This window comes from Macrosteles quadrilineatus, unplaced genomic scaffold, assembly GCF_028750875.1.
Source record: "Macrosteles quadrilineatus isolate MER2022 unplaced genomic scaffold, UCM_ALF_1.0 Scaffold_3__2_contigs__length_128488019, whole genome shotgun sequence".
NCBI lineage: Eukaryota > Metazoa > Arthropoda > Insecta > Hemiptera > Cicadellidae > Macrosteles > Macrosteles quadrilineatus.
In genome coordinates this window covers 89,201,217-89,224,378 of record NW_026542596.1, presented here as the reverse complement: position 1 = coordinate 89,224,378, position 23,162 = coordinate 89,201,217, and the positions used below count along the sequence as shown (strand labels likewise).

The following is a 23,162-nucleotide window of genomic DNA, read 5'->3' as shown; positions in this document are numbered from 1 at the left end:
AAGAGTAGACGTGCTGGGACCTCCCCCGAGACATGGCCAGAGATGACTCCGATCTGCCTCCTATATAGTCCTTTACTGCAACAAACACGTGGTCACTCAGGATGTATCTGGAATGTGATGGTCCTCGGCCACGAGGTCCAGAAGGTAGAGACCCGCTGGGGCGGAGGCCCAAGAGTAGACGTGCTGGGACCTCCCCCGAGACATGGCCAGAGATGACTCCGATCTGCCTCCTATATAGTCCTTTACTGCAACAAACACGTGGTCACTCAGGATGTATCTTGAATGTGATGGTCCTCGGCCACCAGGTCCAGAAGGTAGAGACCCGCTGGGGCGGAGGCCCAAGAGTAGACGTGCTGGGACCTCCCCCGAGACATGGCCAGAGATGACTCCGACCTGCCTCCTATGTAGTCTTTTGCAAACACTGATAGTATGTTGATCCAGGATGCAATTTGGATGTGATAGTCCTCAGCCTCGGAAAAAGGAGTGAGGGTACAAAGATTGTTATCGGGAGGGACCAGAAAATTGATAGAATTCATCAGGAGGCCTTAGGTCCGTGCGATGGAGTTCAAGCTTTGATGGGTAGTAGATGATTAATGAGTTTAGTATTCTGGGACTTAAAAAGTTGAAATTTTTGACACAGCTGACATGCATCGCAGGGTCCCTTACCATAGTTTTCAAGAAGTGAACTAGAAGATGTGTAAGATGAATATACCCGCAAGTTATGAGCCAACCTCACCATTTGATTAGACTGGATTAGTTTAGTTTTTTAGGCGCCTAGTTAATATCTCGTCTCTCTATCTCTATCTCTCTGCCTACCCGGTTACTTCAACCCATGCATACGTCATACGACCTAAAATCTGAACGGAAAGGATCCAAACAACTACCCTCAACCGACATTACCTGACATACTTCACTACACTTGCGATAATGTTACTGAGATGTTAGCAGCAGATATGCTATATTCACCATTGAGGAAATCCAGCAGAAGTTTAACTCCATTATCCTTAAATACGTTAAAATCCCATAGTTAGCGCTGTTGAGATGAAGTAATTTCCTGCAGTTGAGTCCCCGACCGCAAAAACTAGATCACGACTAACTTACCACAGTCGTGATTCACATTTATGTTTTTCTAATCACAGAGTGACGCACAAAACGCAATAATTTACCAAGCGGTTTTTAACGAAGTTTAAGCGCCGCAAACCGCTTGACATGAAGAGATGAGGCTTGGTTGCATGCGCAGGCAGGCCAGGGCCTACTAGCTTGGTCCGTTATGGGAAATAAAACAAGCTTTCAGCTTGTAACGGGTCGACACACAGATATTTTAGTACCATTCAAACCTCCCTGTCCATCTTATGAAAAAATAAACCCCGCAGTAATTATTGTTTGTTGAAAATTTTACTTTATGAAGTTGAATCTATGTTATTAAAATAATTTGTTGGATTTTTGTGTGCAGCAAATTGAAGCCTAAATATTTATTTGACATATTGGGTATCAATTTAAAGCTCTTTTCCTCTAGATGTGCCTTTTTGATGTGCGGGTTTGGATGATATCCCGAGAAATCCCTTCGTCCTGTAGGCTTTTGCAATTTCAGAGTTCGTGCTGAATTCGGTTGTCAATCATCTTAACCTTTTCAAGTTTACATTTGCTTACATCAAAACAGATGGCCATGATACAATTTTGTTTACATCCTTACGAAAATGGGGTTGCCTTTAGTTTGTGATGTTTCAGAGTGAATTCAAGTAAAATGTTGTAATGTTAGTTGTGTAAAATGTAAAGAAGAAAATGATTTACGTTAGATATTGTGTTGTGAGAGGATTTTGTGTTTTTATATGTTTATTGGTGTTTTACGGAATTCAAGTAAAATATTGTAATGTTAGTTGTGTAAAATGTAAAGAAGATTACGTTGGACTTTGTGTGTTTTCATAGTATGTTTCGTTAGTATTTGTAATGTTTCTAAGATGCCTCGAAGAGATCGCACACGCAATGAAAATAATAGGGTTCGCAATGCAAATAATAGGGATATGATGAGACATGATAGTTTACATCGTTATCAACTATATATCAAATATATCACGAATTTTGAAGCCAAAAGGTGACGCAGGTTGCTTAACATGTACTTAACATGATTTCCCTTCCACCGTGATCAATAACATTATCATTATGAGATGGGGACCGCCACCTAGGTGCGTATTTTAACCCAAATATGAGTGGAGGATCGGCGGAGCTTTGCTACTGACTAAGATCAGCTGTTTTAATCAGTCATGATCATTTATTCAAAGCCCAATGATCAGGAACAGCTGTGCCAAGTTTCGAACCATTGAATTGTAGCTACCCCGAAGAAGAATCGTTGCAAAGCATCCGCAACTACGGTCTCTGTATCTATAGTTTGGTCAAATAACCATGGTGGTTGGGGATAAGGCATAACTGTAGCCAATTAATAAGGTTTGTGTTCATTGGCATCAGGTATGTCTCATCCCCTACACAACAGCCTTCGTTATTTATACAAACTATATCTTTACCAATGTAATAAAACTTTCATCCATCGCAAAACAAGATTGGAAAATCTACTTCCGTGGAAACCTATCATCATGATTTGTAGATTGGCTGTCAAAAATTTACTGTCAAGAATTAGAGTGAGGCTATTGATACTATAGGTATAGATATATTTTCTTATGTATCCATCTTAGTAATCATTATGTATTCTGAAGTATGCGTAATGCACTTTAATCGTCAAGCAATCGTTCTAATGAATAATTTATTACTGTTTATTAAGTTTTTAAACTTTTTAAAACAATCTAAATCCGAAAGAATCCTTAAAGCAACTGTAACCTACAAACAAATACCTCGTCAGCATTTGCGTGCAGAGAGTAACTTGTTTGATTGGAAGTCATTTCAAAACACCGCATTACATAAAATCCGCTCGACTAGCTCCGTTGATGGTTTATAAACGCAACGCATACGCTCAACAATACCTACGACATAAAGATGGATATTTCTGATTTAATATGGCGTTTGTGATTGGCATTGCGCCGAAACATTAAAATGCTGCCGGCTTGGGATCCGTAATGGAAATGGGATTGCTGACGAGGGGTGTTTGAGTCCATTTTGGTAGCTAATCCAGTCTCGTAGATATTACAATTGATCCTCCAATCTGAAAATTTTTCATCTGACACTTCGGTCAAAGTTTTTTAACAGCCAAATCTGTACCTGCAATTGGAGTGATTACTGTATAACGAGAAAAGCAATCTCTGGTCACATGAAGCAAAATCAAGCATCAGCATAGTCAATAATCAATAATAATCAATCGTTGAGATGGGGACGCCACCTAGGTGCGTATTTTAACCCAAATATGAGTGAAGGATGAGTGTAGAATGATGACCTGTGTAGCTTTGTTACTGACTAAGATCAGCGGTTTCATTAGTTAGGGTCATTTGTTTAAAGCCCAATGATCAGAAACACCTGGGCCCAGTTTCGAACCATCAAAGAGCTACTGATGGACTTTAAGCTACACCGTAGTAAACACTACTTCCTGGCGATGTCATTTTTCATTTTGTTTACCTTTCCTCCTATTACCAACGAAATAACTTAGGGAAGCAGGTCAATAGGGTCAAGCGTATACTGAATAACCTTTCTGCTCGTTTGAAGACACTTCAGTGCATAACTAAAAGTGAGGTTGGATTAGATTAGGTTAGTTAGGTTAGGAGACCAAACAAAACTCGGTTGTTTGCCCGAGTTTTTAACAATTCTAAAAGGGAGTTCTGACCCTTCTTTAATACTTGGAATATTGTCCGGTTCTAGTCCAGCTTTATAACTTACATAGCAGTGTATACTTACAGAAGCCTGAAGTGTTTGACTGGGGTATGTGGTAGACGGTGGAGTTGACAATTCCACTGCACGGTCTGATGATGAGAGTGAGTGGACCATTGGCGTGATGGAGGTGGAGATATCTGTAATCATACGACAGATTTTACAAAATTTTAGTATATTTATACGAATAAACAATTAGTTAAGCACGATATTCAAAGAAATACTTTACAAAACGTCAAATACAGGTTGGAAATAAATGGTAAGTATTGATTGACTACACAAATTGACAAACACCAAAGAACTACATAGAATAGATTACAGATATAAAAGTACTAACTATTTGAGAAAACTCGTCTATCGCTCAAGACTCGGGCCAAAAAAGTAACTTTGTTCATACACTAATTACAATGCAGAACTGCTTTGAATCTTTAAACAGTTCATCAGAACTTCTCTATGCAGCCTAATGCAAATTGGTCCAAGTTTCCAAGAGCTGATCGGAGAGTTGTTATTTATATATTCCAGTGTTTCTGCTTCCTGGAAGTAGTTGAGATCTCCTGCAACGATATCAACGAATACGAACAGAGGTTAGGCGTAGGCGAGTCCTGATATTAAGTGATATGAACATGTGAAAGAGTATGAAAATGCAACAAAATATATGGCGAACTATGCCCTATATGGTCGAATTATCCTGTAATACGAGTTGAGCTAAGGATAATGAACAAGCAGTCAGAAATTGTTTTTCCGTGAGTTACCTAAAAAGTGGACTTTCTTTCACTAATTATAGCACGCAAAGTAGCTAGTTCATGAGTTTACTTACTTTCTAGCACTCATTTCACTTTGTCGCACTCATTTTACTTTCCCGCATTCTAGTATTTAAACTAAACAGCACAAAATAGTGTGCGTATATTAGGAACATAGGTAATACAAGTCAGCTTGAAAACATGTTGGCAGCATTGCTAAGTCGATGAGCTGGTGCAGTGTTTATTTGTCATTCCATTTGACCATTGAAACTTTTCTTAACCGATAAACCTGTTGTTAAGTGTTAACATGAACATTAATAAACGTAATTTTGTTAATAACTTTTGTTAACTTATGAACCATAATTTTTACAGGAATGCTATTTTTGCACTATTTTGTTTGGAACTATAAAGGTGATAAAAACAAATTACAATCAGAATAGTTATTTTTAAGTTCATTTTTCCGTTTGTTCATGGGCTTTTATGGGAAAATAACAAAGGTACAATAACTTTTGAAGCCAAATTTTTACAGCAATGGGGGGTTGCACTATGTTGTTAGAATTATAAGTAGCATCACATACAAATTTCAATCAAAACCAGCTTTGTTCAAAAATACAATTTTCTCTTATTTCATGGTTTTTTTTTAAATGGGAAAATAACATAATTTACAATAACTTTTGGACCGTAATTTTTACAGGAATTGGAGTTCTACCATTTCGTTTAGAATTTAAAGGGCTACAAAATACTAAATTTGCATCAAAATCTTTTTGGGCAATTTTTAGAAAATTCGATTTTCCGTTATTTTATGGGTTTTCATAGGAAAATCACCATTAAAAATAAAATTTCAAAAAAATGAAAATGGATTAGTACCTATATACCAAATTTCATCAAAATCGGACTACGGGTGTAGTCTGTAGCTCTGAACAGTGTTCACATCCACACATACAGACACACACACTCGCACACACAGACATCACTTCGAAACCCAATTTTTTTGGGTTCATTGGGACCCAAAACGGCATATCCACTCAAAACTCAAACTCGAAAATGTTGACGAAAACTATATTTTCTCCATATACCGTATAGCCCCGGATAAAGTAAAAATGAAAAATTATATTCAGATTTAGATCCATTATGTTTGTGAAATCTAATTCCAATTTTTATTTGCTAATTTGTAAAACAGTTTCATGTAGGTTTTGATTTGTTTGTGAGACAATTTAATTTAGGTTAGAATTTGTTAATTTGTAAAATTGGATAGTAAAGGTTAAGCTGAAAATATTTACAATTACCCATTATTTGTGCTTTATAGCAACTGTAGGAAAAAAATACATAACAAGAGCGCAAACTCTCCTGCGGCTCGTGCGTAAACATTTCTCTCAATTGCAGCAAAGTGCCACTTTGCGCACTAGTTAAACAAAACTATTTCAGTTAATCTTTCGGCTTCTAATTTTATGGTTTGTTCTAATTTCACGAATTGACTACATTATACAACAACTGCACTGAAAGATGAATATGTTAAGTCACTTACGTGGAGTTGCTGCTGGAAGGTATGAGAACTGAAACCTCCAGATCCTCCGGTAGTACGCTGGTCGTGGAGAAGATGAAGTTCTTGGTCAGCTTGGGGAAGGGTCCTGGGAAAGGGTTGCTGGGGAAGGAAGAAGCTTGGAGGGTGAGGACTGACTGGAGGTTGATCAAGGAGCACCAGAACAGAGCTTCTGCCACGGTCCGCATCCTGGAATATCATCTGGTGTTAGATGGTTACGAAACTGGGAATAGTAATAAAACATGCACAGAGAAATCGATGTTTTAATGTAGCTGGGCAGATGAGTAAGGTCAGAGTGTTCACATGTTCAAAATGTTCAGAATTGCCAGTTCGATCCCGAGAAAAGTAAAGCCTTTAGATAGTTCTGGAGAAAACTACAGTATTTAGAAACTGGACCAAATTGTCCTTGATCGTTGGGATTTAATCAATGGTTTTGAGTGGAGAAACAGCTGATCTTAATCCCTAACAAAACTACCAAATGCATATAACTGCACTCTGCACTCATATGTTAAAATACTCACATTTGTTTTTATTTCTCAGTGTAACAGTAAATAGGTTTATTTTAAACTCTAAAGTTCTAATGTATGTTAAATAGGCATTGGTTTTCATTGAGGAAAATTAAATAAATAATGTTTACAATATTAAGGATTCAAAATAAAAACACGTAGTAAGGAACACTTAAATATATCTGAATGTTCTGTGTACATGGAGTAGTTAACGGACAATATAACAAAAATTATATAGAACGGTTTTTAATTCAATGTGGGCACTCCAATCTTCATCAGAACCAAGAATAGAGGATTATCAATTATCAATTATTTAAGATGGGGTTCCACTATGTGCGTATTTTAACCCAAATATGAGTGAAGGATGAGTGTAGGCTGAGTGGCGGATATAGAATATGACCGCATAGGTAAAACCTATTGGTGATAAGCGGGACTTCAACTCGAACCATCCGCTTCCCCTGCTAAGTATAAGCAAACTGTATTTGATCAAAAAATCAACACGATACTGCAGGTTAAATTTATAAATTCAAAAATTCAACGTGTTTAGTTGTCTTATTCTACCTTTAGCACCTCTACATTCACTCCCGATCGAAAGAAACACATTTGACAATCATGAATCTCACATCGACCAATTCTCTAAACTGTTTTGTCAGTGACACATCTCAAAGGTCGCCGCTGACAGCTCTCAGATGTCTAACAAAGGAGAATCAAGTACCCTTTAGACTATTGATGGGTCTGGTAGCTCCAAAACTCGAATTCGATTTGCATCGATAAACCAGTTTGCTCGAAGTGGGTCAGTATATAGCTGTTGACGTTATGTGTTAGTTCTCTTCGGTATCGTTGAGCTAATTTCGTTTTCGGTTGTTTGTTTTGTTCGTGTAAAGTGATGTTTGTCTTTAGTTGATGTGATTATGACAATAGTTCGGTGGATGGGTTAAAAGGACCCTATTTATCTAAACTTGTATTATATGTGTTGTTGTTATTTGAGTGCAAAAGTTTTGATATGAAAAAATATTCTTTGAAAAAATTGAACATTTTTGAAACGGTTGAAACAGCGTATTAGGGAACTACTAGACATAAAAAATGCAATGCACCTGGGAAGCTAACCCTACAACTAAGCTCAACTCACTTGCAAATTACCAAAAGTAGTTTATTGGTATTGAAAAAACTAAATATTGTAGATCGTAAGAAGACTTTTTCTGCAAGTTAATCAACAAAATAATAGAGTAGGAGGCCTGATAGCAGATAGGACGAAACTTGATTTTGTTAAAGAACACACTGGTTATTTCGTAAATAAACAGCCAAATCCGGGAATTGGTTTTCTGAGTCAAAGAGAAAATCAAGAATTATTTTTTTCCCAAAAACACTTCTTTAACCAAATAGCCAGCATTCATTATGCATTTTTACATATCAATTTTATCTTTGAATTTTCCCAACCAATCTTAATGAAATTTGGTATGTTTTTTAAAGGTAAAATTATCAACGATAGAAAGAATAGCTTGGGTATTCAAAAGCTGATGTCACTTTAATTTTTACAACCATAGACTAACCACAAGTAGACTTCTCATCCCATTGTAAATTTTGAAGCTCGTTTTTCCGTCTAGTTCATGTCGGTGAGACTCATTACTAGTATCAACGAAATTTTGTTTAATTCATTTTAGGGCCAATTTCATGATTTGTGCTTTACTGTTTGGTTATACTGTATAACTAGGGTACGAGTTATTGTTTATGATTAGATCGTTTTATTTGGCTAAACGAGTTTTTAAATGACTGAAATAACAAGAAACAAATTGTAAGCAAACCACGGCCTATACAGTGCACCAGACAGAAGTAACAATAAAATTGTATTCAGCTGATCCATAAGGATGAGAAACTAAGGGAGTATGTTTTATTCATGGTTTATTTAAATGCAATATTGGTTTCACTAATCAAATTAACAAAAGACACAACAAATAAATGCTTAAATAAATATGAAGATGTGCATATACTAATGAAAGTAGACTTTATACATGTTTTAAATATGCTACAAGGCAAGAATAAATATTATGAGAGCTAAATTAAAACCCAATAATGACATCACCATCAAACTACTGTCTACCGCAACACCTCCGAACACAACCAAAGTACAACTTCACCGACGCTTTTTCAAACTATTTGCCTCGCTGTGGTAAATCGGTCCTAATCAGTCTAGCCGAGTCGTCTGCGTCGCGGGACTTTCGTGTCGAAAAGGAGGCAAAACAAGAGACAATTAGAGAGCAGAGCTAAAAGTAAATTGAAGTGGCATCGGTTATTTTGGGAGGGAACGTGTGAGCGTTCGATAGTCCTGATCAGACGACAGACAACAGCTGGGAACCGGCAATTACAGCTGACACTGAGGACCAAACGGTGACGGGTGCAGGGAACAGTGTGAGGGACTATTATCAAACTATAATTGGCTATTCTTAGAAACATGATTGATTTATTATCATCTGTTATAAGCGTAGATAAAAAGTACTCCAGTAGTAGATTTCTACTCCTTATAATATGTTGTTGTTCTGTCCGGTGCACTGAAGTAGGTCGTGTTTTGTTTACAGTTTTTTTCTTTTTATTTCAATAGTTTAAAACCTCGTTTGATTAAATAAAACGATCTGATCGTAAACCATAAATCGTCCGTTAGTTATATAACCAAACTGTAAAACACAAATCATGCAATTAATGGATAATAATCGAAACAAAATTTCGTCGACACTAGCGATCCAGACATGAACTGGACACGAAAAACAAGGGGAACATTTACAATGCGATGAGAAGTCTACTTGTGTTGGTTAGTCCTTAGCTCAATGGTGGGTCGATTCAAAATTGAATTGGTATAAGAAACACAAAAATTAAATTTTCTACATAATTTTGAATTACCGGCTACGTTATATTTTTCTGGTTTCATGATTTTACAGAAGGTAATCTAGTCTTTTAACTACTCTTAGACTAAATAGTTCAAAATTATGATATTTTATTTTGTTTATAAATGGATGTTTTTTTACTCCATCCCTGAAACTGTTTATAAAACAATCGCAGTTGTCTGAGTAACCGATTAGTTTAGTGAAGCTTGTTGATTCACTGTTTACAAGATCACAGTTAAGACCATTCAATAACAAAAACTTTAAAATATCATCGGCGTTAAAACATTAACAATTCGCCCGGTATTTTTTTTTTAATTACTAGCAACGGTATGAGTGTAAAAATATTACTCACAAGACATAACATGTCGTTTATGAGCTTCATTTACAAAATCCAGAGGTAGGCCTAATATCAGGCCCGGATCGATTACATGAAAGTGTGCATTTAGGATTTTAGTTTTAATAAATGCAGACAGATGGATCAGCTGATTCGAGTCTGTTAAGATCAGCTGAGTCGGTCTGTCTACAGATGACGCTGTAACAATAGTCAGCTGACGGAGAAGAAAAAGCTTCCGGCATCAAGTTGTACTTCCCCTCATTGACTAGAATAATACGTGTTATACTTAAAACGTTTTTTAAAATGTATTTAATGTCCAATGAAAAGTATGAATCCTAATAAACGAGAGAACCCAACCGACATTTTGTAAGTTATCATTGATTTCGCTATAATTCTATTTGTCTTAATACCTTACTTTAAACTAGCCATATCATCCTGGAGAAAATACGTGTTTGTACCGTATACGATACACCCAAAACAATAGTTAGTCGTGTAACTAATGTGCAAAGTGGCTACTTGTGAAAAGAAACCTTGCGCAAGAATAAACATAACAAGTTTCCAAAATTCATTATGAAACATAATAATAAATTTTAAAATTTACTCCCATCTTAAACACCATGAAGAAGATGAATCATAGTTACGTTTTAATATATTCGTATTGTCATTTTACCGAAACACCAGTGATGTGTCACTTTCGTATATTTTTGTATGAGCCCAATTACTATTAATTTACATCAAATTTATTAAAATCAATAACTCCGCAAGTTAATTTATAGGTTAGTTTGTCAACGGTCAAAAGTTTGATTGTCGTATTCAAAACGTTCGGCAGTAATGAGTAGAACAGCTGATGCGCTGGTTAGTTTTCACAGATACACAACTTCACCTCGGCTTACTACTTTATTTTTGACTAGCTGTACCCGCGGGCTTTGCCCCGCTTATTGACATTTTTATCAAAAAAAGGTGCTCTTGTCCTTTCCGTGAAACACTGAGAAATTAGGACATTAATGCGTCACCAACAGACATATACACAAAAATACAGAATTTAATTAGGGAATTTGCTATTTGTTAATGTCATCCAATTTTATCATAACAATTTATATTTGCTGAGTTCGGAGATGACCCGAAATGCTGTCGAAATGACGGCTTACGATATGAAATGAAGTACTATAGACGATTTAGATTGGTAATTTATAATACGTACCCAAGAGATGGGCTATGGGCCTATTGGCTGTAAGGTCCAGTTATTGCATCACACGGTGAGTAGGAACAGAAAGTGACACAGTCATTGGAAAATCGAGTTTATCATCGTCCGTAAACCTCTGTTACAATCACCCACTGCAGTTGTGATTTTTTACTTTACACAACCGCCATCCATCGAAGCGCCGTCAATGAGTGGAAACCTTGTTTGTAAGCTATTGGTGACGATCATTAATAAATTCAAGTTTCTCAGCCCTATACAACACTGATTCAAGGTCTTCTTTCTGGTTATCAAAACTCAAGAACAATTTTATACATAAAGAATCTCTGCTTCCTGACCTGGATGATTCCTAGTTATTTAATTTCATTTACGGTTACACTTTACACTATATTATTCCACATGCGATTAATTAAACCCGTTATGTAAGAAAAACGTTTTTAATCTCACTTGGATGGAATTTGCCTTCAAAACATGATCGGAAATGGTTGCGGTATTTGTAAACAACATTTGTAAACATATCAGTGACATCTAGAAAAAATAATCTTGATCCGAACAGCTGTTCGTTATTTCATAGATGATTATGTGATAAAAATTGGACGAAAACTTGAAAAAAATCGCACAAAACTGTATTTTTGAACGTCCGTAATTTTATTTACTAAGTAGTGAGGCCATATTTTAATGGCTAAAGACACTCTCGCCAAACCAGTGAATACATTAAAATGACTTGGATCTTGATAGGTACTCTCGTTTTCCTGGAGAAGATAGCGTAAGTCCATCTTGAGTGTTACAGGTAGACAGACAGAAATTTAGATGAGACTTGTTTCGGCTTCTTTAATGTATAAAAAGTAAAAATAACCTAACAATTTATGATTCTGAGCAATGTACAGAAAAAACTCTAATTTTATTTATATAGATTTTACATTAAAATCCAGAGTGCAGCAAAGTAAAAGTGTTCGGAAAGTGAACTAGTCCACAAATCAGTGTCTTGTTGTGGTAATGTAGAATTATCGCTCATTTAGGGAACTCGTTCATTTATCCTAAAACATACAGTGTTATTTTATTTTAGGAGAAAATTCCATAATTACTTCAACAAATCCAAATCTGTATCAAAAAACTTAAGACCCCAACATGACCCTCAACTCACAAACTACCAGAGAAACATCGGAAGGCGACCCATATAAGTCGATAAGGAAGATTTACGGACGCAGAGTCTGCCAAATAACCTAATTTAATAATTAGCCCAATCTCCATTTACGCAGTTTGTGTACAACCCAGTGTTGTCAAACTGCAAGAGTTATGTAGACGTTTATACACGGCCCTGACCCACCGTCAAAGACTTGCACAGCCATTGTGTTTAGGTCAGTTTAGGAAACAAACTGAACACTTTCTTAGGCTTTGGCAATTGAATTAAAGTAGAAATCCTTGTCACTGCAAAACAAACATTTCACGTAATGATTTTGAACCCTTAAAATAGTTCCGTGTCCTTATAGAAACGTTACCTAAATTCAAGTGCAAAGTGTATTGATAATTTGTGGTTTATATGAAAGATTGTCATATTGAGAAATTTTTAATTTTGTTTGATTTTTTCATTAATTTTCTGTAGTTTATTATGTTGGTTATGCAATAAAAAACAACATAACCTAATTCAATAGATTTTTTTATTAGTTTTTGTTTTGTATTTACTTCAATTTTAGACCTCATCCCAAGGAATAGTTTTTTTAATTGCCACATTTATTAGAACTTTTGATTACACTGACTTGATAGTTCACAAGCTACATAAACAATAATAGAAAATAAATGTTTTAAAATTACCCTTTTACAGTTATATCGTGGTTCACCCTTTTTCACCCTAGGAACACTTTCTGAAGTTTTACGAAATATTTAAATAATGAACAATTATTTGTTTTAAATAGTTCAAACAAGATATTGGCGAGAAAAACTACGCAAATTCTAACACATAACTCTTCTCGTATCTACTGTTCAAATCATTACCATCACTTTGGCTTTCATAAATACAATATAACAATCCATAAATTATTTAAATGATTTGATCAATCAATCTGACAAATGATTTATGCCATTGCCATATCCACGTGTGTGATAAGATAGCTGATTTACTCGTATATAGTAGACGTAAATGTTGTAATATTTTTAAGTCTTAAAAGTTATAAAATAGTTGACATGAATATTAAATGCAATTTAAATTAAAATAGCTGCTACCCACGGGCTTCACCCCGTTTGACTTCATAAGTATTAATAAAACTATTTATTGGTTAAGTTAAACTGAAATTAACAAAACAGAATACAGCTATACAAACAAATAATCACACCTGGTTTTAATAAGGTAATAAATTGAAACAAAACAAACTAATAAGTAAAGCCGAGGTATTTTAACATTGGGTATATGGAAAGTTCCATTTAGAAAGGAATTACTACCTTAAAGGGCAATTTATAAAACAATGGAGTTTGGCGCAAAGTTTCTCGTAATGACGAACATTTTAAGTATATGGTTTATGGGGTTTGACTTTTAGTTTTTTCAAAAGTTCATGGGTACTTTGGGATTTATATATAGGTTTTGGTGATTAACTTCTTTGGAAAATAAATTAATGGAATATAATTTTCAAGATAATTTCATGGGTTGGTATGTTTTCGTATTATCAAGAAGTATTCTGGGGTGACAATTTACTTTTCCTACAGTTACCTAACAATGTACATGTTCTCTCAATGATTTGAGAAAGCAAAGTGGCCAATTCGCTCACCAGTGAGACAATGTTAACATTGTCTCACTCTAATTACTTTGTCTCACTCCAGATTTGCAACGTGAAGGCACGAAATAGTGAGCGCGTAACATGTAGGCAACGTCGTATGCGCGCGAAATACGTTGGCAGCACTGGCTGTAAATCAGCTGGTCAGCTGTTGTACTGTTGTATTTGTCACTTCCACTTCACATTAAATGTTTTATTAAAAGTTCACTTCTGTGTAAAAATAGGTTATGTTTCTTCATGTTTCTTCACAAATGTTTTTGTTTTATGGTAACTGTAGGAAAAGTATAATGTGCAACTCGAGTTCAAAGTACAATTGCCTCACTCTAGAAACCATTCCTCACTCGCCTACGGCTCGTGAGTAAGGATTTCTCTCGAGTGAGTCAATTGCTCACTTTTCTCACTAGTTGCACAAATAACTATTGTCACTACAAAGTACACTTGAAGTCTTTGTACTTACGAGGTAAATTTAAGTGTTCCAATATTGAAACGCAGCCGCAAAAAAAGATAAATATATGAGCAGACTATTAATACAATCAATAATAATTCTATCAATGATAGAACTCCTAAGGGTTAACATGGTGATATAAGTATGGTACGATAAGTAGGGTAATTAAAAGAAATGTAATTAATTTTAAATACGATATTGGCATAAAATGTGCCTATCGCTTTGTAGGTATATTATGTCGATTATTTCCAACACCAAAAAAGTTTAGTGTACATTTGTTGGAGTTTTACTTTGACACTTTAAAAATTATTGATGACAGAAAATATATCATCATGACTTAAATCATGACTTAGGTCATTTTAGGCCTATGTGGTGACATGGATAACGAATTTACTGTTTGAAATACGTTCTAATTAGTCTATTACTTCCATGAAAGTCCGCTACATTTGATTCATAAAAAGATTGTTGTGGAATTATTTAGAAAATTTTAAAATATTGCATTTTTACTGGAAACTAAAACAATAGTTTACAACAAATGAAATAAACAGAAAATTCTACATGACTCTGAACAGTTAATTAAATTAACACGGGTTCCGATAAATTATTTTTTCACCATCAAATTAGGAGTTTCTACCATACATTAAAACTATAATTTACGCCAAATCGCATTTTCAACAATGAAACCCAAGTGGAAGAGCCAAGCAAACCAAAAACCAAATGCTGAGTAGGTTACGTTGTAAAGTATACTTTAAAACTTTACCACCAAGCACAATTAGTGTGATAGAACAATAGCTAAATACTGAAAACTTTTATTCCGCGAAGTTCATCAAACGGCGCTGAATGAATGGACAATCCCGCGGAATCCCCTCTCGCATTTCGCTGACTACGAACGCGTCATTTGAGCCGTTCAGTGTTCATTGTTGGTTCTAGGGCTCAATTCAGCACGTTCCAACTTTTTCGACATGCTCGGACTAGTTTCGTTACGTTTGAACACGTGGCTGAATTAGTTCGTGACTTTTCTTTGTAGTAAAATCGAACGTAAAAGTCAAAGTGGGTATGCGCGTGAAGGAATGTCGGAATTCTAGCATTATTAATTGGCGTTGACTCTGTAGCTATATGGTACCTCTGCTATGGGATCTTAAAACATTGGTATCTTACACATCATTCATTCGAGTCTTAGGATGGTTTTGAAGATCAAGAATGAGTTTCATGGATGCAGCATGCTGATAGTGCGATGTTTCTCTAGCACAAAATCATATGATTGTCACTCGCTGTCTGCGGCGAATGTGAAAATGATGGTGTTTTAGTCTGAATTTCAGCAAGTAGTTTAGACTTTGAAACTGCAAAGATTGTTGGAGTGTTAACTATATTCAAGCAACATCTACACTCGAGTTTACAACCAAATGTTGTACGGCATTTTATTTTTAACTACAGTGTAAATGTGGATTTAAAAATCTTATAAACATACGTTTGCAGTATTGAGAAAACAAAACTTCTGTTTCAAACTTTTAGAGAAGACCACCGTTTTTTGGATTGTTTAAAATACATAGTATACCCGGATGTGAACTCGGTTGTACAGTTTCGGTTGTAACGGGTGTATGAGTAACATATTTGAACTATTTTTTTAATTCGTAGCATACGGATGATGAAATAATAAGGCAGTCGAATGCTTCGTATGAATTAAATTTCTACAGAATTTTGTAGCCACAAACAGTATTTTCTTTTAACACGTTTGGTTAGTAGCTATTACTAGTTTAGAATATTTTAAAATGTTGTAGTTTGCTTGTTTATGTATATATTTTAATCAAAGTTGGCAAATTTATTAATTTTACTAAGCTATTAATATTTTACCAGCAAATACTCGCAAAATTTCAAATCATTAACATCTTTCAATATGCGTAAAGAAAAATAACAATAATTTGTTTTAAGTCAATACGCTCTAGAAAATAAAGTTGTTAACCAATTAAAGCTCTTTAACACAAAATATTATAGTACAATAATCTGTATTAAAAACTATTTAACGTTAACTGTTTCATTACTGGATGTGGCTTTCCCATTTTTGCTCCAAAGTTTATTTCAATGAAATACTGTCATAGGACTAATCTAATTTTGAATTTTATGTTACAGTTCAAGCATTGTTTTAGAAGTAAAATCTATCTTCTATCCATCGATATCTAAATACTCAGGCCTAATACTGTGAGGGGTTTCCCTGTTACATCCCATTACCAGCCGTCCTAGTAGAGTAAACAGAATTTTACTCTACCGATTGACGTGTAATTTTAAGTTTATGATCTAGCGAATCAGAGGATGGTAATTAGAAATAGTTATTTGTGCAACTAGTGAGAAAAGTGAGCAATTGACTCACTCGAGAGAAATCCTTACTCACGAGCCGTAGGCGAGTGAGGAATGGTTTCTCGAGTGAGGCAATTGTACTTTGAACTCGAGTTGCACATTATACTTTTCCTACAGTTACCATAAAACAAATAAATTGGTGAAGAAACATAACCTATTTTTACACAGAAGTGAACTTTTAATATAACATTTAATGTGAAGTGACAAATACAACAGTACAACAGCTGACCAGCTGATTTACAGCCAGTGCTGCCAACATATTTCGCGCGCATACGACGTTGCCTGCATGTTACGCGCTCACTATTTCGTGCATTCACGTTGCAAATCTGGAGTGAGACAAAGTAATTAGAGTGAGACAATGTTAACATTGTCTCACTGATGAGCGAATTGGCCACTTTGCTTTCTCAAATCAGTGAGAGAACATGTACATTGTTAGATAACTGTAGGAAAAGATAATTTTCTTTATTTCATCGCTTCCCTCACGTTTTATTTTCTAAGATGAACTTATTCTGACTAAATTTCTTTATGTGTGTATCTTTACATGTGAATTATAATTTAACAGCTGTTTCTTGAGTTGAATGTTTTACCATTAGTCAGATTGTAAAAAAGAGACTAAACAGTTTATGAAAATGGATTCTACTTGTACATTTATAATTCTACCCAAGGACAAAGAAGAAACGTAATGGCATAGCTAATCACTCAAAAAATCATTTAGTTTTGGTCAAGTTTGACAATTGAATAAGGAGTACTAGTTCGGAATCATTAATACATGACAGGACGCCGATTCTTGCGTGTTTTGCTTGTCAAATTACTGTATTGACGAAAATATAATTGTACTAACAACAGAGCCCGTTGTGGTCCAATACATCGGTCTCTAGAAAAAATAATTATTGGTACAGATTAAGCACATAAATTTAGAAACACCCTTTAACCACAAATGCTGGTTGTAAACAACAAATTGTAAACAAAGAAAAATCAAGGAAATAACAATACAGCAATCAGCTGTTTAATTATTACACATGTTCCATATGATCAGATTATGCATACCGACAAACCCATTACTACCAAGAATCTTTAAAAAATCAAACTTTCATAGTTATTTGCAAATCTACACGGAGTGATAGATAATTACAATGGTCCAGTAGAACTGTAGATTTTGTACAAATATTTTTAAAACTGAATTATTATAAGAGTAGATAACAATTTGGTAGTATCCTCAAACGATACCTATGGTTATACCTTAACAATAGAGTCGAAACAAAGTTCTACACTTTGCCAATGCTAATTCCCATGTCAGTTAATGTGTTAATATTTTATCTAGTGTTATTAAATGCGACAGTTCAAACAATACTAATCATCTTTTCAAACAATGAACCAGGAATAACCTGGAGGTTGAAAATTTATCTAACGGCAGTCAAGAGTTAACCTACAGTCAAGTTTGGCAACTGTTGTATTATATTTATACTTGGTGAGACGGTATTGATTGTGTTTATATTCATACTAGTAGGCCTACCCTTATTAATGTTTATCATACAGTAGGAATTGAACATACAGGGTGTCCCGGAACTCTCTACCAATATTTTAGGGCATTTCCCTGGGTAGTTAACATACCTAAATATCATATTTAAATTGTCCGGAAGTCCTTAGTTACTCACACAGCCGCCATTTTTTTTCAGTTATTAATTTTTTCTAAGGAATGGTTAAACATACGAAATTGAAACTTTGCACAAACATTTATGACAACTAGACAAAGCTACCAAAAGAATTATGACGATTTTTAAAATTCATAAAACAAAATGGCGGCCATTTTAAATTTTGTTTCATAAATATCTCGAAAACCGTTGATTTTACAAAAATTTTACAACAATAACATTTTAAGGCAATTTTATTACAAATCGATTGACACCTTAATTTTGAAGATTGGACAAGTATTAACTGAGATATGGTAGTTTTAGTGATACGTAACCGCTGGAGGTTAATTGCAACGCATGCTGAAAGCGGTCACGTATCACTAAAACTACCATATCTCAGTTAATACTTGTCCAATCTTCAAAATTAAGGTGTCAATCGATTTGTAATAAAATTGCCTTAAAAAAGTTATCCTTGTAGTTTCTTTGTAAAATCAACGGTTTTCGAGTTATTTAAGAAACAAAATTTAAAATGGCCGCTATTTTGTTTTATGAAGTTTAAAAATCGTCATAATTTTTTGGTAGCTTTGTCTAGTTGTCATAAATGTTTGTTCAAAGTTTCAATTTCGTATGTTTAACCATTCCTTAGAAAAAAATTAATAACTGAAAAAAATGGGGGCTGTGTGAGTAACTAAGGACTTCCGGACGATTTAAATATGATATTTAGGTATGTTATCTACCCAGGAACAATGCCCTAAAATATTGGTAGAGAGTTCCGGGACACCCTTTATAAAGGAACATATTTAAGGAAAACACACACAGTAAAAACACTAAAAAACATCTTTTCCTTTACACCGTTTTGGGTTAATCATAAAACTTACAAGTCATGGGTTTGAACCACCTACCATAAAAGCAGTAATCCCCCCTTTTCCCCCTCCAGTAAAAATGCCATCGACGTGGACAGCGAAAACTGAATTACGATTTGCTTCATGTATTAAATCTCCAACTCATCTACTCTCAAAATGGTTTAAGAAAAGCTACAAAGTTTCGTATTATTTTCCTCAATTTCAATAAATAACAAATACGAATTAATAGACAAAGTTAAAGATTTGAACCTACAAACAGATGTGACTAATCTCTTTCGATGTCGTATCCCTTTATCCGAGTGTCCAATACCTAACGAAGTACTTGTTAAGGGAATGGTTTTTTATTTACCAAAAGCAATAGTTTGTATATACAATTTATTAACCTATGTATATCACAAAACACCTTTAAGTGTAATAATCATACCAATATAATAAATGTGAAAGTTTGTGTGTTTGTTTGTTTGAATTTCAATCACGCATTAACTACTGCTCGGATTGGGCTGAAATTTTGTATGATTATAGCTCACATTTCTGATTAACATATAAACATATTCTTATCTCAAAAATCCTTTCGGGCTCCACCCCAGTGGCTCTGGAGTTTACCATGTTAACCTTATGAGTATTCATATTTCAAAAAGGAATTACAGAATTTTGTCAGCTGTTTCAATAACAAAAGTTTGTTCTATGATAGATAATTAATATAATTAAAAATTTATAAGGTTTACCAACAGGATGCAGCACTATTGATTGGGTTTTTTTTTCATTTAACAACAGTTAATTTGAACTAAGCAGTAACATAAAGCTGTAATGCCCAATGAGAACTAACTGTCAAAGTAGGATTGTTTACAGCAGTTAATTTTATGTTTTTAATTCATAAATAATGTTTTGATATTGTGCAAATATTCAATCATTTACTTTTTTTATTGTGTAGGTGTAGGGGATAGGTAGTGATGTGTTATACTATAGCATACCGTAAATTAAAAGATCCAAATTTTCTCAAACCGTGTCCTCTCCCATTGTAAACGCAAAGCCAAGTATAATTGCAATAAGCATTTTATACTTATACGCCAACCCCGTACAAAGGACGGGTATTCAGCTAGTACGTTATATTAAAACTGAAAAACCGGCAATGGGAAATCCATTATCATGATTTGTGGTAAATATATCCATTAGTAATTTTGACCAAAGCAAAGTTTAAGTACGAAATTTACATATAGTTTTATCAAGATATTAATCATTTAGTGTTTTTAATTCACTGTAACAACTAAAAGTAATCAAGGAAATTGATTTTTACCATGGAGTACTATATCTACAACACATCGATATTTATACCTTTATAGCTATAAATGTATGATAACAAATATATTAACTGTTCAAGGACATTTTGAACACTGTATTCAATACCCATTACCTACTACCTAATTACTAATCACATTTGTGGTGATAGAGGGATAAGTTAATTAAGTTAAGAGAAACTTCTTAATCAAGCTAAGTGCACAAATCTACGCGACTTAAACTACCAGCCACACAGACGATGCAGCAAAGCCTGCGTTGCACTAAAGGGTAATCTAAATTTAATACTACGCGTGAGGATTAAGCCTATTCCGGGGTTTATTTACAGTCTTAAGTTCCGTGTTTGCACAACAAGCAAAATAATTTCATTAGATTACATGTTTAATCAATATCAAATGTTTATTATAGATTGTAAAAAAAAATCCTTGGAATGCTAAACAGCCTTAGCAAATAATAATCTTCGAGAAAAAATTGCAGAAATCAGAATTCCATTAAATGATTAATGTAAATGTAATGTTTTCTCCTTTCAATATACCATTTCAGTTGGTTGTCATTATTTAGAACAAGATAAAAAATTATGTGAAACTACATAATAGGTATAAGTTATTGTTGACATTAAAACACTGTCTAAAATTGAACTTGTATAGTAAATAAATTAATACATTACAAAAACAATATAAACAGTAATTCAACAACATGGTTACTTTCTACATGCAGTTTTGACAATGATGGTTCTAATAGTAATTAAAATAATGAGAAAGACTGACATTAATCCAAAAATTAAACACAATTTAACAATATATTGTAGCGAACGCTATTGTTAATACAATACAATGTTCTCTAATACTTTTTCTTGACTTTAGATACGCGAAACAACAAATCTAAAACGTAAGTTCTATAAAATATTACGATGAGAAAAATATTAAAAACCATTCTTAATTAAATGAATATATCATAGTCATGAACATTTAAACTATTTAAGATCGTCAAAGTTGCCTAATGGGTTAGTTCGAGTAGAATCAAAAAGGACTTACGTGGTCTGAAGAAACACTTGGGAAGCTGTGGAATCACAGACTGAGAGAACAGCAGCCCTGCGTGCTCGCCCTGCTCCCCTCCTAGCAGCAAACCTACCCCCTCCACCCCACCACCAGCCTGTCATAACATTAGGGAATAATATACGTGTCGAAGCAAAATAGTGCAAATATACAAGCCTAGTTGATATGTAGGACATTACAAATGGTTTGATGTGATTGGATTTATTTGGAAGTTTATGAGGTGATTTGATTTCCATCAGGTCAATTTGTAACACAATAAATTTGAAATTTAGGATACATTAAGTGAATTTCATAGGTAGATGCCATTATAACAGAAGTTCAATAGATACAACGAAATAGGAACATTTAGGAATTACCTAATAATTACCTGATAATTAATTACATCCTCCCTGACCAAGACCAGCAGAGCCGGATGGGTTGTGTCAATTTACACCAAAAGATTATAACACTAAAAACTTCCATTGATGAAAAAATAGCTTTCAATTTCGTACTTTAGCGGTGTATGAATTTTGTGTAGGCTAATAGTTTTTGATCAATGTAGTCTTGTTGGATGTAGTATAGCTGTAGTAGTCTTTTAGTAGTAACTGTAGTACTAGTCTTTTAGCAACTTCTTCAAGGTGGGGCAAAAGGCCGTTTCCTCCTAGTTTCACATTGATATTGTTGTACGTAACATAGTACGTAGCGTCAACATGTAAAATTACATTTGTTGTCGCTGCAGTATTCGAACAGTTTTAGTTCAAAGTTGGTTGAGCAATATTTCCCTTACATATCTTAGCGATCTTCTTAGCTTCAAAGAACGAAGACGTATCCTATGAAAGTAAATGAACGGATGGGATATATGTTCACAAAATGATTGGGCGTATTTGTTTAGCCTCACATATATTAAATTTGTATGTCTCAATTTGTAAAGTGTATTCGAAAATATATTTTATTGTAAAAGGAAACATAGTTTGTACAACTGAATATACGAAAACTTTACAAAGTGAAATAATTGAAAGAGTTAAGTTGAAAAAAAACACTGTTATCGCCACCAATTTACTTCTTTAATTCAATCTCAAAGCGTAATCTAAGTTGTAATCACTTATTGTGGGCCAATTGTATTTTCCTTCATAAAATTAGATGGTTTTCAACCAAAACCAGTCACATCCTAGTGAAGCATCGGATGAGACATCGTAGTGGTGACTCTTAGATTCCTTGGTGACTTTTACCATTAGTATACGAGGACCTCTAATAATTAAAGAGCCAATAGTGTTTAGGAGGAAAACCTGTTAAAAAATACCTATTGATTTTTTGTTTAACACATACTGTTGGTAGTTCCACGGACTACAGCACAAACTTTACTATACCGGCTGAAAAGCAATCTTTTTGTAGTATATTTTTAGATAATTTCCTACAAAACTTTTGAAGTTCTCGTTATTTTGTAAACTTTTCCCACGTACAAATAACGCTTACTTCAGTGGACCAAACTTGTCAAGTCACTAGGTCCTAAATCATATCATACTAATATTATAAATGTGAAAGTTTGTGTGTTCGCTTGTTTGTTTGTTTGTAGTGCAATTATGCATCATGTAACTACTGGTCTATTTAGTTTTATTTGGTTAAACAGGGTTTTAAATTATTAAAATAACAAGAAACAAATAGTAAACAAAACAAGGTCTCTGCAGTGCACCGGACAGAACTAATGATAAAATTGGCTTCAGCTGTTCCATAAGGATGGGAAATCTACTAAGGGAGTACCTATGTTTTAGGGTATCTAT

At 34.3% G+C, this 23,162-nt stretch overlaps 1 protein-coding gene across 1 annotated transcript; it reads right to left on the bottom strand.

Moving 5' to 3' along the window:
• Nucleotides 1-96: 96 nt before the first annotated feature.
• Nucleotides 97-21,509, bottom strand: LOC128989351 (uncharacterized). Its single transcript, XM_054411235.1, has 4 exons — nt 21,385-21,509; nt 6,073-6,276; nt 3,835-3,947; nt 97-245 (listed from the first exon to the last, which is right to left on the bottom strand). The coding sequence occupies exons 1-4, from the start codon at nt 21,507-21,509 to the stop codon at nt 97-99; spliced, it is 591 nt and encodes a 196-aa protein (XP_054267210.1).
• Nucleotides 21,510-23,162: the final 1,653 nt, after the last annotated feature.